The sequence below is a fragment of the Salmo salar genome, chromosome 13 (genome assembly GCF_965601325.2).
Source record: "Salmo salar chromosome 13, fSalSal1, whole genome shotgun sequence".
Classification (NCBI taxonomy): Eukaryota; Metazoa; Chordata; class Actinopteri; order Salmoniformes; family Salmonidae; genus Salmo; species Salmo salar.
In genome coordinates this window covers 111,001,669-111,019,870 of record NC_138303.1, presented here as the reverse complement: position 1 = coordinate 111,019,870, position 18,202 = coordinate 111,001,669, and the positions used below count along the sequence as shown (strand labels likewise).

The 18,202-nt window shown below is 43.0% G+C and overlaps 1 protein-coding gene across 2 annotated transcripts in view; it reads left to right on the top strand.

Annotated features, from left to right (window-relative positions):
- LOC106568544 (netrin receptor DCC) overlaps nt 1-18,202 on the top strand; it is a 596,063-nt gene that overhangs the window by 347,656 nt on the left and 230,205 nt on the right. For both annotated transcript variants that reach the window (XM_082960596.1, XM_082960595.1), the window contains exon 8: nt 14,183-14,342. In XM_082960596.1, the coding sequence (XP_082816722.1) occupies nt 14,183-14,342 (160 nt within the window). The remainder of the gene's footprint in view (nt 1-14,182; nt 14,343-18,202) is intronic.

Genomic DNA, 18,202 nt, shown 5'->3' with positions numbered 1-18,202 from the left:
CAAGAGGAAATTATTCCCTCAGTCTTCGACTGTATCACTGTAATGTTTCTGAGATGTCCTCTTGTATTAATCGAGAGGAGGTGGAGGGTCATTTTATAAAGCTGACAGGCACTCCGTTGTATAGCAGGTTCACTAATTGATTGTATCTATGATAGAAGGCCTTCCCAACGACCCCTTCATCATCCACCGAAAACCAAGTATAATGGACCCCTGCCTAAATGGAACACTATTCCCTATATAGTGCACTACTTTAGACCAAAGCCCCATGGAACACTATTCCCCTTATAGTGCACTACTTTAGACCAGAGCCCATAGAGCCTTGGTCAAAAGTATTGTTCTATGTAAGGAATAGGGTGCTTTTTGGGACACAGATAATGTAAAGTGGTTGAATCAATCAAAATTGCTGAGAAAATAGGTACTGCTACGCCCAGGGGCGCAACTTTGGTTTTGCAAGTGGGGGGGGACATCATATGATTTATTTGTTTATTTATATATAAACTCAGCAAAAAAAAAAAAAGAAACGTCCTCTCACTGTCAACTGCGTTTATTTTGTAAATATTTGCATGCTGGCTCCACATTTAGGGTAATTCATATATAAAGTTCTTCAATTTAATATGGTAATGTTTTCTGGATTTTAATGGAAAGAAAACACTCTGTGTGTAGATAATGAAAAAAGATGTTATTGTGCATGACCCACCCAAACCTCTTTGGAGTAAACACAATATTTAAATGTTCATCCACCACAACAGACAGAGAACTGTCTCAGTGAAGAGTGGACAGACAGAGAACCGTCTCAGTGAAGAGTGGACAGACTGAGAACTGTCTCAGTGAAGAGTGGACATACAGAGAACTGTCTCAGTGAAGAGTGGACAGACTGAGAACTGTCTCAGTGAAGAGTGGACAGACTGAGAACTGTCTCAGTGAAGAGTGGACAGACTGAGAACTGTCTCAGTGAAGAGTGGACAGACTGAGAACTGTCTCAGTGAAGAGTGGACAGACAGAGAACCGTCTCAGTGAAGAGTGGACAGACAGAGAACCGTCTCAGTGAAGGGTGGACAGACAGAGAACTGTCTCAGTGAAGAGTGGACAGACAGAGAACTGTCTCAGTGAAGGGTGGACATACAGAGAACTGTCTCAGTGAAGAGTGGACAGACTGAGAACTGTCTCAGTGAAGGGTGGACAGACAGAGAACTGTCTCAGTGAAGAGTGGACAGACAGAGAACTGTCTCAGTGAAGGGTGGACAGACTGAGAACTGTCTCAGTGAAGAGTGGACAGACTGAGAACTGTCTCAGTGAAGAGTGGACAGACAGAGAACTGTCTCAGTGAAGAGTGGACAGACAGAGAACTGTCTCAGTGAAGAGTGGACAGACTGAGAACTGTCTCAGTGAAGAGTGGACAGACAGAGAACCGTCTCAGTGAAGAGTGACCGCATAGCACCTCCAGCAGACGTTTGGAATACAGTCTTCTTAGTTATTCTGTCACCATTTTCATCACTTTCCTATGAAGACAAGACATTTTCCTCACTCTTTTTAAATGTATTTATTTTACTAGGCAAGTCAGTTAAGAACAAATTCTTATTTTCAATGATGGCCTTCTGGGGAACAGTGGGTTAAACTGCCTTGTTCAGGGGAAGAATTACAGATTTTTACCTTGTCAGCTCGGGGATTCAATCTTGCAACCTTTCGGTTACTAGTGCAACACTCTAACCACTAGGCTACCTACCTTTCCTATCAAGACGGCATTTTCATCTCTTTCCTGTCAATACACTGTCAAGACGAGACACTTGAAAGTTGCAAAATGGCTCTCATGTTGACAGTTGAAAAAATGTAGGTTAAAATATGAATGACCACTTTGTATGATGCTCTTAACACTGGAACTTGAAAAGAACGTATAAGGACTTCAGACAAATTTGTATTTTGTATTTCAAAGCTTAGTCGTGTCTATGTGGTGCGTCTCATTCAAAGACCGAGGGAAGCCTGTGATCTCAGAGCTCATCATATAAAGGTGCCTATTTCATCTGGGGTGATGGCTTTTAGAGAAGGATTTTGCCTTTGGCCAGACGTACTTTTAAGCTGTTTCATAATAGTGTCACAAAGTGTCTTTTCCCCCACTAAATATACAGAAATATTTTTTTATTTTTATATGATTGTCACCGGTGAGCAGTAGTTGTTTGCTTATAGCAAGTGCAGTATTGTTGTAGTCCTTTCCTGCAGTCACATGACCTGGTGGCTTCATAGGGGAATGTTAATATTATTTTTCATAGTTTCATAATTAATAAACATCTTTTTTTTTTCAAGCGGCCCAAAATCCAGTGTTTCTATCTCAAACGGTTTTGTTACATTTCAGTCTTCTGTGATGTATATAAAGTGTAATATTGGGATGAAAACTCATAATGTAATACATTTCAACTCTATATCTGATATTGTACAGGGTTCTTCTTTATTTTAAACCCATAACTGTGTGTGTGAAGTGGATACTTCTGTTACAAAGTAGATTTGTTTAAGACTACAGAAGAAACACTCTGTTTCACCCTGATTTAACCCAGCGCAGTAAAAGGTTAATCAACAGAGATCAGTTCAACTGATAACATACACGTATACATGGATTTTGTATTGTAGAGATGTGGTAGTAGAGTACTGGCCTGAGAGCACACACTTAATGTGTTGTGAATATATTGTATAACGACCTACATGTTGCTGGACCCCAGAACTAGTAGCTGCTGCCTTGACAGGAACTAATGGGGGATCCATAATAAACCCCAGGAAGAGTAGCTGCTGCCTTGGCAGGAACTAATGGGGATCCATAATAAACCCCAGGAAGAGTAGCTGCTGCCTTGACAGGAACTAATGGGGATCCATAATAAACCCCAGGAAGAGTAGGTGCTGCCTTGGCAGGAACTAATGGGGATCCATAATAAACCCCAGGAAGAGTAGCTGCTGCCTTGGCAGGAACTAATGGGGATCCATAATAAACCCCAGGAAGAGTAGCTGCTGCCTTGGCAGGAACTAATGGGGATCCATAATAAACCCCAGGAAGAGTAGCTGCTGCCTTGGCAGGAACTAATGGGGATCCATAATAAACCCCAGGAAGAGTAGCTGCTGCCTTGGCAGGTGCTAAAGGGGATCCATACTAAATACAAATACAAACAAAAAATGCAGGTATGCTAATGATTTTAAGATGATATAACTTGTAATCAAAGGCTAAAAAATAAATATATAATTTAAACACTTCTTTAAGAGCGTAGATATGCACTAATTTCACATGAACAATTGGTGGCTGTACGGTACCAAATTAACTGGATCGGTATTTGTTATTAGAGTGTTTACTTCTTGCCCATGAAATGAGCCCTGCAAATTATTGAAAACAAGTCCGAAGTTGGCATTAGTCCTGGCACTCAAGTGGACACACACACACAACGCACGCAGGAACACACACACACACACGCACGCGCACACACACACACACACACACACACACACACACACACACACACACACACACACACACACACACACACACACACGCACACACGCACACACGCGCACCAGGAGTCTAACAAGCGTCCACAGTGCAATTGCAGCAGGCTGTGTAAACTGTCCACCCCACTCCAGCACCATCAGAACTGGAGTACTGGGAGGTAAAACACAACGAGTGCTCCAGTTATCATGTGTTTGATGTGAACCAGGCTGAGGCTCATTAGGCGTCACTAACCGAAAATACAGCTAATCAACGAGAGAGAGAGAGAGAGAGAGAGGTATGGCTTAAGCATGGTGGGGAGGGAAGAGAGAGAGAGAGAGAGAGAGAGAGAGAGAGAGAGAGAGAGAGAGAGAGAGAGAGAGAGAGAGAGAGAGAGAGAGAGAGAGAGAGAGAGACACTGGTCTGAAATAGCACTGGGATTTGGATGAATGGAGATGGATGCTGGTCAATGGAACTGTTCACTTTGTTTGTTGTGTAGTGCCCTACATAGGAAAAAGGGTGGCCGTTTTGGACGGAGCCATTCCTCTTCTTGTTCAGTGGATGATGGAGGGGTCATCAGGAAAGCCATCTGTCTGTGTCTCGCCACAGATCAACCTATAAACATGTTCACGTACTACACATGTTTTTTTACTACATGACCATACATTATGGTATGTCAGACGGGGCCTGGGCTGGAGGGAACGTGGGGGTAGTGGGGGGTATGTCAGACGGGGTCTGGGCTGGAGGGAACGTTGGGGTGGTGGGGGGGTATATCAGACGGGGTCTGGGCTGGAGGGAACGTGGGGGTAGTGGGGGGTATGTCAGACGGGGTCTGGGCTGGAGGGAACGTGGGGGTGGTGGTGGGGGTGGTGGTGGGTGTGGTGCTGAGGTATTCCTCTAGTAATGATGCATGTCTAATGAACCCTTTAACTGAACCAGAGACTGTTAAACTACCTGGAGCATGGAGAACAGAGACACATATTTGGTTTAAACCATAGAGGTCATTCACTGACTGTCTTCAATGGCACCCTAAGCCCTATTTATAGTGCACTACATTTAGCCAGGGCCCATAGGGCTCTGTTCAAAAGTAGTGCAATATATAAGGAGTAGTGTCCCTTTCCAGATGCAGCCCCATGACCAGTAGCTGACTGTACATTCTGTTCTGAGAGAAACATGTAGACATAGCAAGGCAGGGTACATGTAGACTTAACAAGGCAGGGTACAAGTAGACTTAACAAGGCAGGAAACATGTAGACTTAACAAGGCAGGAAACATGTAGACTTAACAAGGCAGGGTAAATGTAGACTTAACAAGGCAGGGTACATGTAGACTTAACAAGGCAGGAAACATGTAGACTTAACAAGGCAGGGTACATGTAGACTTAACAAGGCAGGAAACATGTAGACTTAACAAGGCAGGGTACAAGTAGACTTAACAAGGCAGGGTACATGTAGACTTAACAAGGCAGGAAACATGTAGACTTAACAAGGCAGGGTAAATGTAGACTTAACAAGGCAGGGTACATGTAGACTTAACAAGGCAGGGTACATGTAGACTTAACAAGGCAGGAAACATGTAGACTTAACAAGGCAGGGTACATGTAGACTTAACAAGGCAGGGTACATGTAGACTTAACAAGGCAGGGTACATGTAGACTTAACAAGGCAGGGTACATGTAGACTTAACAAGGCAGGAAACATGTAGACTTAACAAGGCAGGGTACATGTAGACTTAACAAGGCAGGGTACATGTAGACTTAACAAGGCAGGGTACATGTAGACTTAACAAGGCAGGGTACATGTAGACTTAAAACCTCTTGGGGCTAGGTGGGACGCTAGCGTGCCACCTGTGGTGCACTCCATCAACAGCAGGTGCATTTCAAGAGCGGCAAATTTGAATCCAAATAAATGTCAAAATTCAAATTTTTCAAAAATACAACTATGTTACACCATTTGAAAGATAAACATCTCCTTAATCTAACCACGTTTTACGATTTCAAAAAGGTTTTACGGCGAAAGCATAAATTTAGAGTATGTTAGGACAGTACATTTACAAGAGTTGTGTGTAATGTTTTGTCAAGTCAAAGACAGGGTCACCAAAACCATAAAACCAGCTAAAATGATACACTAACCTTTTACAATCTCCATCAGATGACACTCCTAGGACATTATGTTAGACAATGCATGCATTTTTAGTTCTATCAAGTTCATATTTATATACAAAAACAGCGTTTTACTATGGCATTGATGTTGAGGAAATCGTTTCCCTCCAATAACCGGCAGTCAAGTCAGCGTCAGAAATTAAATAATTAAAATTAGAAAACATTGGTAAAATATTATATTGTCATTTAAAGAATTATAGATTTACATCTTTTGAACGCAATCAACTTGCCAGATTTAAAAATAACCTTACTGGGAAATCACACTTTGCAATAATCTGAGCACTGTGCCCAGAAAAATACGCGTTGCGATACAGACTAGACGTCATGTTGGGGAGATCTAAAATCGAAAATACTATGTAAATAATCCATTACCTTTGATTCTCTTCATCAGATGTCACTTCCAGGTATCACAGGTCCATAACGAATGTAGTTTTGTTCAAAAAAGCTCATCATTTATGTCCAAAAATCTCCGTCTCGTTAGCACATGATGTAAGCCAGCCGGACTTCTCGTCATGAACGAGGGGAAAAAATATATTTCCGTTCGTTCAAACATGTCAAACGTTGTATAGCATAAATCATTAGGGCCTTTTTTAACCAGAACATGAATAATATTCAAGGTGGACGAATGCATAGCCTTTTATAACGTATTGGAACGAGGGTACCCAACATGAAGTAGCGCGCCAGGTGTCTAATGGGACATCACCGTTCCATGGCTCTTGTTCGGTCAGATCTCCCTCCAGAAGACTCAAAACACTTTGTAAAGGCTGGTGACATCTAGTGGAAGCAATAGGAAGTGCCAAAATATTCCTAAACCCCTGTGTTTTTCAATGGGAGAGGTTTAAAGTCAATACAACACATCAGGTATCCACTTCCTGTCAGAAAATGTCTCAGGGTTTTGCCTGCCAAATGAGTTCTGTTATACTCACAGACACCATTCAAACAGTTTTGGAAACTTTAGAGTGTTTTCTATCCATATATAATAAGTATATGCATATTCTAGTTACTGGGTAGGATTAGTAACCAGATTAAATCGGGTACATTTTTTTTATCCAGACGTGCAAATGCTGCCCCCTAGACCCAACAGGTTAAGAAGGCAGGATACATGTAGACTTAACAAGGCAGGGTACATGTAGACTTAACAAGGCAGGGTACATGTAGACTTAGCACGGCAGGAAACATGTAGACTTAACAAGGCAGGGTACATGTAGACTTAACAAGGCAGGGTACATGTAGACTTAACAAGGCAGGGTACATGTAGACTTAAGAAGGCAGGATACATGTAGACTTAACAAGGCAGGGTACATGTAGACTTAACAAGGCAGGGTACATGTAGACTTAACAAGGCAGGGTACATGTAGACTTAACAAGGCAGGGTACATGTAGACTTAACAAGGCAGGAAACATGTAGACTTAACAAGGCAGGGTACATGTAGACTTAACAAGGCAGGGTACATGTAGACTTAACAAGGCAGGGTACATGTAGACTTAACAAGGCAGGGTACATGTAGACTTAACAAGGCAGGGTACATGTAGACTTAACAAGGCAGGATACATGTAGACTTAACAAGGCAGGGTACATGTAGACTTAACAAGGCAGGGTACATGTAGACTTAACAAGGCAGGATACATATAGACTTAACAAGGCAGGGTACATGTAGACTTAACAAGGCAGGGTACATGTAGACTTAACAAGGCAGGGTACATGTAGACTTAACAAGGCAGGGTACATGTAGACTTAACAAGGCAGGGTACATGTAGACTTAACAAGGCAGGGATTTTTCTCAACGTGTCTGTAAGTGCAGTGATTCATACTCTATAAATGCACTTCTTTCTGTACTTAGTATCACTGTTTGTGTGTGCACTGCACCCTCCGTTACCTTACACTTTGTCTATTGGCTTTTACCAATGGCGTGAAAGTCTTTGCAGGTGGCAGGTCTGAAAAATTGACTTTCTCGCTGAAGCGCTTTTAAAAACCCGAAAATTTGAAAATGGATTAAGCCTTTGACAGCACTCCCCCTCTACCCTCTTCGTCTCCGTCCCAAATGGCACTCTGTTCTCTACATAGTGCTATATGGGCCATGGTCAAAAGTATTGCCCTATGTATATAATAGGGTGAGATTTAGGGCTTGGCCTTCCTTCCCCCTTCCCCACAGAGAAGGCTAGGCTAATGGTGCTACTCCCAAAGTGGGATGTGTGGGGTTTCAGTGCAGTGGAGCGGTCTAGGTGTGTATCCCAAATTGAATACTATCCCCCATGTACATAGTTCACTATGGGCCCTGGTCAAAAGTAGTTCACTATAAAGGGAATAGGGTGCCGTTTAGGATGCAAGTATAGCACTCTAGCAGCTGTTGCAGAGTATTGACGTACTGTACTGTACAAGACAAAGCATTTAAAGAATATCCACAGGATGAACCCCTGACCCCTTGACCTTATAGAATATCCACAGGATGAACCCCTGACCCCTTGACCTTATAGAATATCCACAGGATGACCCCCTGACCCCTGACCTTATAGATTATCCACAGGATGAACCCCTGACCCCTGACCTTATAGAATATCCACAGGATGAACCCCTGACCCCTGACCTTAAAGATTATCCACAGGATGAAATCCTGACCCCTGACCTTATAGAATATCCACAGGATGAACTCCTGACCTTATAGAATATCCACAGGATAAACCCCTGACCCCTGACCTTAAAGAATATCCACAGGATGAACCCCTGACCCCTGACCTTATAGAATATCCACAGGATGAACCCCTGACCCCTGACCTTATAGAATATCCACAGGATGAACCCCTGACCCCTGACCTTATAGAATATCCACAGGATGAACCCCTGACCCCTGACCTTATAGAATATCCACAGGATGAACCCCTGACCCCTGACCTTATAGAATATCCACAGGATGAACCCCTGACCCCTGACCTTATAGAATATCCACAGGATGAACCCCTAACCTCTGACCTTAAAGAATATCCACAGGATGAACCCCTGACCCCTGACCTTATAGAATATCCACAGGATGAACCCCTGACCCCTGACCTTATAGAATATCCACAGGATGAACCCCTGACCCCTGACCTTATAGAATATCCACAGGATGAACCCCTGACCCCTGACCTTATAGAATATCCACAGGATAAACCCCTGACCCCTGACCTTAAAGAATATCCACAGGATAAACCCCTGACCCCTGACCTTAAAGAATATCCACAGGATAAACCCCTGACCCCTGACCTTAAAGAATATCCACAGGATAAACCCCTGACCCCTGACCTTAAAGAATATCCACAGGATGAACCCCTAACCCCTGACCTTATAGAATATCCACAGGATGAACTCCTGACCTTATAGAATATCCACAGGATAAACCCCTGACCCCTGACCTTATAGAATATCCACAGGATGAACCCCTGACCCCTGACCTTATAGAATATCCACAGGATGAACCCCTGACCCCTGACCTTATAGAATATCCACAGGATGAACCCCTGACCCCTGACCTTAAAGAATATCCACAGGATGAACCCCTGACCCCTGACCTTATAGAATATCCACAGGATGAAATCCTGACCCTTGACCTTATAGAATATCCACAGGATGAAATCCTGACCCTTGACCTTAAAGAATATCCACAGGATAAACTCCTGACCTTAAAGATTATCCACAGGATGAAATCCTGACCCTTGACCTTAAAGAATATCCACAGGATGAACTCCTGACCTTAAAGATTATCCACAGGATAAACCCCTGACCCCTGACCTTAAAGAATATCCACAGGATGAACCCCTGACCCCTGACCTTATAGAATATCCACAGGATAAACCCCTGACCCCTGACCTTATAGAATATCCACAGGATGAACCCCTGACCCCTGACCTTATAGAATATCCACAGGATGAACCCCTGACCCCTGACCTTAAAGAATATCCACAGGATAAACCCCTGACCCCTGACCTTATAGAATATCCACAGGATAAACCCCTGACCCCTGACCTTATAGAATATCCACAGGATGAACCCCTGACCCCTGACCTTAAAGAATATCCACAGGATAAACCCCTGACCCCTGACCTTAAAGAATATCCACAGGATGAACTCCTGACCTTAAAGATTATCCACAGGATGAAATCCTGACCCTTGACCTTATAGAATATCCACAGGATGAAATCCTGACCCTTGACCTTAAAGAATATCCACAGGATGAACTCCTGACCTTAAAGATTATCCACAGGATGAACCCCTGACCCCTTGACCTTTATCTCGGGGCGTTTTGGACATATATACATCCTAAAAGAGTTGCCAAGTAGGGGTCTTTTCAGAGATATTTTCTATAAAGACAGTGTCCACTGTTCTTCAGTGAGTTAACAGGGTTAGTTTGGCCATAACACTCATTCCCTGGTGACGATGTGTGTTAGGCTGTGAGGCTGGTGTGTGTGTTTGTCATTGCCCAGTGTGTGTGTCATGGGCTGGTGTATATAACCAGTGTGTGTGTGTGTGTGTGTGTGTGTGTGTGTGTGTGTGTGTGTGTGTGTGTGTGTGTGTGTGTGTGTGTGTGTGTGTGTGTGTGTGTGGGAGGTTGGTGTTGTGTGACATTACTATTTCTGCATCAGAGCGTTATCAGAGGTGAGAAAAACATATGAGCTCCCTGCCTCAGTTACTACAGACAAAGACTAACTAGCACAGCACAGCACAGCACAGCACAGCATTTAGGAAAATAACTTATCCCTCAACGTCAACAAAACAAAGGAGTTGATCGTGGACTTCAGGAAACATCAGAGGGAGCAGCCCCCCTATCCACATCGACGTGACCGCAGTGGAGAAGGTGGAAAGCTTCAAGTTCCTCTGCGTACACATTACTGACGATCTGAAATGGTCCACCCACACAGACAGTATGGGGAAGAAGGTGCAATATCACCTTTCAACCTCAGGAGGCTAAAGAAATTGTCTTGCCCCCTAAGACCCTCACAAACTTTTACAGATGCACAATTGAGAGCATCCTGTCGGGCTGTATCACCGCCTTGTACGGCAATTACACCGCCCACAACCTTAAGGCTCTCCAGAGGGTGGTGCGGTCAGCACAACACATCACCGGGGGCAAACTACCTGCCCTCCAGGACACCTACACCACCCGATGTCACAGGAAGGCCAAAAAGATCATCAAGGACAACAACCACCCGAGCCACTGCCTGTTCACCCCACTAACATCCAGAAGGTGAGGTCAGTACAGGTACATCAAAGCTGGGACCGAGACACTGAAAAACAGCTTCTATCTCAAGGCCATCAGATTGTTAAATAGCTATCACTAGCCGGCTTCCACCTGGTTACTCAACCCTGCACCTTAGAGGCTGCTGCTCTATATACATAGACATGGAATCACTGGCCACTTTAATAATGGAACACTGGTCACTTTAATAATGTTTACATTCTGCTTTACTCATCTCATATGTATATACTGTATTCTATTCTACTGTATTTAGTCAATGACACTCTGACATTGTTCATCCTAATATTTATATATTTCTTAAAAAAGATGTGTGTTTATTGTTGTGAATTGTTAGATGCTACTGCACAGTTGGAGCTAGAAACACAAGCATTTAGTTAGATATTACTGCACTGTTGGAGCTAGAAACACAAGCATTTAGTTAGATATTACTGTACTGTTGGAGCTAGAACACAAGCATTTAGTTAGATATTACTGTTGGAGCTAGAAACACAAGCATTTAGTTAGATATTACTGTTGGAGCTAGAAACACAAGCATTTAGTTAGATATTACTGTACTGTTGGAGCTGGGAACACAAGCATTTAGTTAGATATTACTGCACTGTTGGAGCTGGGAACACAAGCATTTAGTTAGATATTACTGTACTGTTGGAGCTAGAACACAAGCATTTAGTTAGATATTACTGCACTGTTGGAGCTAGAAACACAAGCATTTAGTTAGATATTACTGTTGGAGCTAGAAACACAAGCATTTAGTTAGATATTACTGTACTGTTGGAGCTAGAAACACAAGCATTTAGTTAGATATTACTGCACTGTTAGAGCTAGAAACACAAGCATTTAGTTAGATATTACTGCACTGTTGGAGCTAGAAACACAAGCATTTAGTTAGATATTACTGCACTGTTAGAGCTAGAAACACAAGCATTTAGTTAGATATTACTGCACTGTTGGAGCTAGAAACACAAGCATTTAGTTAGATACTACTGTACTGTTGGAGCTAGAAACACAAGCATTTAGTTAGATATTACTGTTGGAGCTGGGAACACAAGCATTTAGTTAGATATTACTGCACTGTTGGAGCTAGAAACACAAGCATTTAGTTAGATATTACTGCACTGTTGGAGCTAGAAACACACACATTTAGTTAGATACTACTGTACTGTTGGAGCTAGAAACACAAGCATTTAGTTAGATATTACTGCACTGTTGGAGCTAGAAACACAAGCATTTAGTTAGATATTACTGTACTGTTGGAGCTAGAAACACAAGCATTTAGTTAGATATTACTGCACTGTTGGAGCTGGGAACACAAGCATTTAGTTAGATACTACTGCACTGTTGGAGCTAGAAACACAAGCATTTAGTTAGATACTACTGCACTGTTGGAGCTAGAAACACAAGCATTTAGTTAGATATTACTGTACTGTTGGAGCTAGAAACACAAGCATTTAGTTAGATATTACTGCACTGTTGGAGCTGGGAACACAAGCATTTAGTTAGATATTACTGCACTGTTGGAGCTAGGAACACAAGCATTTAGTTAGATATTACTGCACTGTTGGAGCTAGAAACACAAGCATTTAGTTAGATATTACTGCACTGTTGGAGCTAGAAACACAAGCATTTAGTTAGATATTACTGTACTGTTGGAGCTAGAAACACAAGCATTTAGTTAGATACTACTGTACTGTTGGAGCTGGAAACACAAGCATTTAGTTAGATATTACTGTACTGTTGGAGCTAGAAACACAAGCATTTAGTTAGATACTACTGTACTGTTGGAGCTAGAAACACAAGCATTTAGTTAGATATTACTGTACTGTTAGAGCTAGAAACACAAGCATTTCACTACACCCGCAATAACATCTGATAAATATGTGTATGTGACCAATAACATGTGATTTGATTTGACAGACATTGGGTACTGTCACGGCCTGATTCGTAGTGTGTCTAACCACAGTATTCAGAGATCCCAGTGTTGAAGGATTCACGCTACCCATGTTTCCTCTACAGGGATAAAATAGAAAATATGTTGGTTATGGTTAGGCCATGTTAGGCCATTTTGTTAGGCCATTTTGTTAGGCCAATTTGTTAGGCCAATTTGTTAGGACATTTTGTTAGGACAATTTGGTAGGACATTTTGGTAGGCAAATTTTGGTAGGCTAATTTGTTAGGCCATTTTGTTAGACCATTTTGTTAGGCCAATTTGTTAGGCCATTTTGTTAGGCCATTTTGTTAGGCCATTTTGTTAGGCCATTTATCCCTGTCCGATACCATGTTTTTGACACAGTAATGCATTGATGTCAAACAAACATGATGGCATGGCTCTCTGAACTTGTCCGATATCGTCACTTGAACATACATGACTTCAGATCCATCCATGCATCTTGCCACAAACATACAATGCTATAACCACCGCCAAAAATGAAGCTACTTATCTGTAAACTCTCTTTCTCTCTCTCTCTCTCTCTCTCTCTCTCTCTCTCTCTCTCTCTCTCTCTCTCTCTCTATCTCCCACTCTCTCTCTGACTGCTTCTGTATGACACTTCTTCTGCACTGCAATGATCTATCTATAACTGAGAATACTGATTCCCTTTTCTTGTCTGTGATCTTCTTTTCTTCACGGCCTTCCTTTCTTTCCTTATCTTCTCATTCCATTGGTCATGCTCTTGTTGTTTTATTAAATCCCTCCCTCCCTCCCTCCCTCCCTCCCTCCCTCCCTCCCTCCCTCCCTCCCTCCCTCCCTCCCTCCCTCCCTCCCTCCCTCCCTCCCTCCCTCCCTCCCTCCCTGCCTTCCTTCCTTCCTTCCTTCCTTCCTTCCTTCCTACCGCCCTCCCTCCCACCTTCCTTCCTTTCTGCCCTCCCTCCCTCCCTCCCTCCCTCCCTCCCTCCCTCCCTCCCTCCCTCCCTCCCTCCCTCTCTCCCTCCCTCCCTCCCACCTTCCTGCCCTTCCTTCCTTCCTTCCTCCCTCCCTCCCGCCCTTCCTCCTTCCCCCTGACCTCCCTTCCTCCTTCCCCCTGACCTCCCTTCCTCCTCCCTCCCTCCCTCCCTCCCTGCCTTCCTTCCTTCCTTCCTTCCTTCCTTCCTTCCTTCCTTCCTTCCTTCCTACCGCCCTCCCTCCCACCTTCCTTCCTTTCTGCCCTCCCTCCCTCCCTCCCTCCCTCCCTCCCTCCCTCCCTCCCTCCCTCCCACCTTCCTGCCCTTCCTTCCTTCCTTCCTTCCTAAATAACTAACATACCTACCTAGAACCAGTAGCCAGCCCAACACCAGCTCCTCAGGTCCCTAGCCCTGAGTCCCCTACTTCTCTGACTTACTCCTCTCCTCCCCCACCAGTTGTCCCCAGCTCAGGTGTCCTCCTCCCCTCTGCTCCCCGTGACGTGGCCCCTGTCCTCGTGTCCAGCCGTTTTGTTCGCCTCAGCTGGCGCCCCCCGCAGGAGACCAGAGGAACTGTCCAGACCTACGGCATCTACTACTCCCAGGACACGGTCAACAGGTACGGTAAAATACGACACAGTCAACAGGTACGGTAAAATACGACACGGTCAACAGGTACGGTAAAATACTACACGGTCAACAGGTACGGTAAAATACTACACGGTCAACAGGTACGGTAAAATACTACACGGTCAACAGGTACGGTAAAATACTACACGGTCAACAGGTAAAATACTACACGGTCAACAGGTAAAATACAACACGGTCAACAGGTACGGTAAAATACTACACGGTCAACAGGTACGGTAAAATACTACACGGTCAACAGGTGTAATTAAATATGACACGGTCAACAGGTACGGTAAAATAATACACGGTCAACAGGTACGGTAAAATACTACACGGTCAACAAGTACGGTAAAATACTACACGGTCAACAGGTGTAATTAAATATGACACGGTCAACAGGTACGGTAAAATAATACACGGTCAACAGGTACGGTAAAATACTACACGGTCAACAGGTAAAATACTACACGGTCAACAGGTACGGTAAAATACTACACGGTCAACAGGTAAAATACTACACGGTCAACAGGTACGGTAAAATACTACACGGTCAACAGGTAAAATACTACACGGTCAACAGGTACGGTAAAATACTACACGGTCAACAGGTACGGTAAAATACTACACGGTCAACAGGTACGGTAAAATACTACACGGTCAACAGGTAAAATACTACACGGTCAACAGGTACGGTAAAATACTACACGGTCAACAGGTACGGTAAAATACTACACGGTCAACAGGTACGGTAAAATACTACACGGTCAACAGGTAAAATACTACACGGTCAACAGGTAAAATACAACACGGTCAACAGGTACGGTAAAATACTACACGGTCAACAGGTACGGTAAAATACTACACGGTCAACAGGTGTAATTAAATATGACACGGTCAACAGGTACGGTAAAATAATACACGGTCAACAGGTACGGTAAAATACTACACGGTCAACAAGTACGGTAAAATACTACACGGTCAACAGGTGTAATTAAATATGACACGGTCAACAGGTACGGTAAAATAATACACGGTCAACAGGTACGGTAAAATACTACACGGTCAACAGGTAAAATACTACACGGTCAACAGGTACGGTAAAATACTACACGGTCAACAGGTAAAATACTACACGGTCAACAGGTACGGTAAAATACTACACGGTCAACAGGTAAAATACTACACGGTCAACAGGTAAAATACTACACGGTCAACAGGTACGGTAAAATACTACACGGTCAACAGGTACGGTAAAATACTACACGGTCAACAGGTAAAATACTACACGGTCAACAGGTACGGTAAAATACTACACGGTCAACAGGTATGGTAAAATACTACACGGTCAACAGGTACGGTAAAATACTACACGGTCAACAGGTACGGTAAAATACTACACGGTCAACAGGTACGGTAAAATACTACACGGTCAACAGGTACGGTAAAATACTACACGGTCAACAGGTAAAATACTACACGGTCAACAGGTAAAATACAACACGGTCAACAGGTACGGTAAAATACTACACGGTCAACAGGTACGGTAAAATACTACACGGTCAACAGGTGTAATTAAATATGACACGGTCAACAGGTACGGTAAAATAATACACGGTCAACAGGTACGGTAAAATACTACACGGTCAACAAGTACGGTAAAATACTACACGGTCAACAGGTGTAATTAAATATGACACGGTCAACAGGTACGGTAAAATAATACACGGTCAACAGGTACGGTAAAATACTACACGGTCAACAGGTAAAATACTACACGGTCAACAGGTACGGTAAAATACTACACGGTCAACAGGTAAAATACTACACGGTCAACAGGTACGGTAAAATACTACACGGTCAACAGGTAAAATACTACACGGTCAACAGGTACGGTAAAATACTACACGGTCAACAGGTACGGTAAAATACTACACGGTCAACAGGTACGGTAAAATACTACACGGTCAACAGGTAAAATACTACACGGTCAACAGGTACGGTAAAATACTACACGGTCAACAGGTACGGTAAAATACTACACGGTCAACAGGTACGGTAAAATACTACACGGTCAACAGGTAAAATACTACACGGTCAACAGGTAAAATACAACACGGTCAACAGGTACGGTAAAATACTACACGGTCAACAGGTACGGTAAAATACTACACGGTCAACAGGTGTAATTAAATATGACACGGTCAACAGGTACGGTAAAATAATACACGGTCAACAGGTACGGTAAAATACTACACGGTCAACAAGTACGGTAAAATACTACACGGTCAACAGGTGTAATTAAATATGACACGGTCAACAGGTACGGTAAAATAATACACGGTCAACAGGTACGGTAAAATACTACACGGTCAACAGGTAAAATACTACACGGTCAACAGGTACGGTAAAATACTACACGGTCAACAGGTAAAATACTACACGGTCAACAGGTACGGTAAAATACTACACGGTCAACAGGTAAAATACTACACGGTCAACAGGTAAAATACTACACGGTCAACAGGTACGGTAAAATACTACACGGTCAACAGGTACGGTAAAATACTACACGGTCAACAGGTAAAATACTACACGGTCAACAGGTACGGTAAAATACTACACGGTCAACAGGTATGGTAAAATACAACACGGTCAACAGGTACGGTAAAATACTACACGGTCAACAGGTACGGTAAAATACTACACGGTCAACAGGTACGGTAAAATACTACACGGTCAACAGGTACGGTAAAATACTACACGGTCAACAGGTACGGTAAAATACTACACGGTCAACAGGTACGGTAAAATACTACATGGTCAACAGGTGTAATTAAATATGACACGGTCAACAGGTACGGTAAAATAATACACGGTCAACAGGTACGGTAAAATACTACACGGTCAACAAGTACGGTAAAATACTACACGGTCAACAGGTGTAATTAAATATGACACGGTCAACAGGTACGGTAAAATAATACACGGTCAACAGGTACGGTAAAATACTACACGGTCAACAGGTAAAATACTACACGGTCAACAGGTACGGTAAAATACTACATGGTCAACAGGTAAAATACTACACGGTCAACAGGTACGGTAAAATACTACACGGTCAACAGGTAAAATACTACACGGTCAACAGGTACGGTAAAATACTACACGGTCAACAGGTACGGTAAAATACTACACGGTCAACAGGTATGGTAAAATACTACACGGTCAACAGGTAAAATACTACACGGTCAACAGGTACGGTAAAATACTACATGGTCAACAGGTAAAATACTACACAGTCAACAGGTACGGTAAAATACTACACGGTCAACAGGTAAAATACTACACGGTCAACAGGTACGGTAAAATACTACATGGTCAACAGGTAAAATACTACATGGTCAACAGGTACGGTAAAATACTACACGGTCAACAGGTACGGTAAAATACTACACGGTCAACAGGTAAAATACTACACGGTCAACAGGTACGGTAAAATACTACACGGTCAACAGGTACGGTAAAATACTACACGGTCAACAGGTGTAATTAAATATGACACGGTCAACAGGTACGGTAAAATAATACACGGTCAACAGGTACGGTAAAATACTACATGGTCAACAGGTAAAATACTACACGGTCAACAGGTACGGTAAAATAATACACGGTCAACAGGTACGGTAAAATACTACATGGTCAACAGGTAAAATACTACACGGTCAACAGGTACGGTAAAATACTACATGGTCAACAGGTACGGTAAAATACTACACGGTCAACATGTACGGTAAAATACTACACGGTCAACAGGTACGGTAAAATACTACATGGTCAACAGGTACGGTA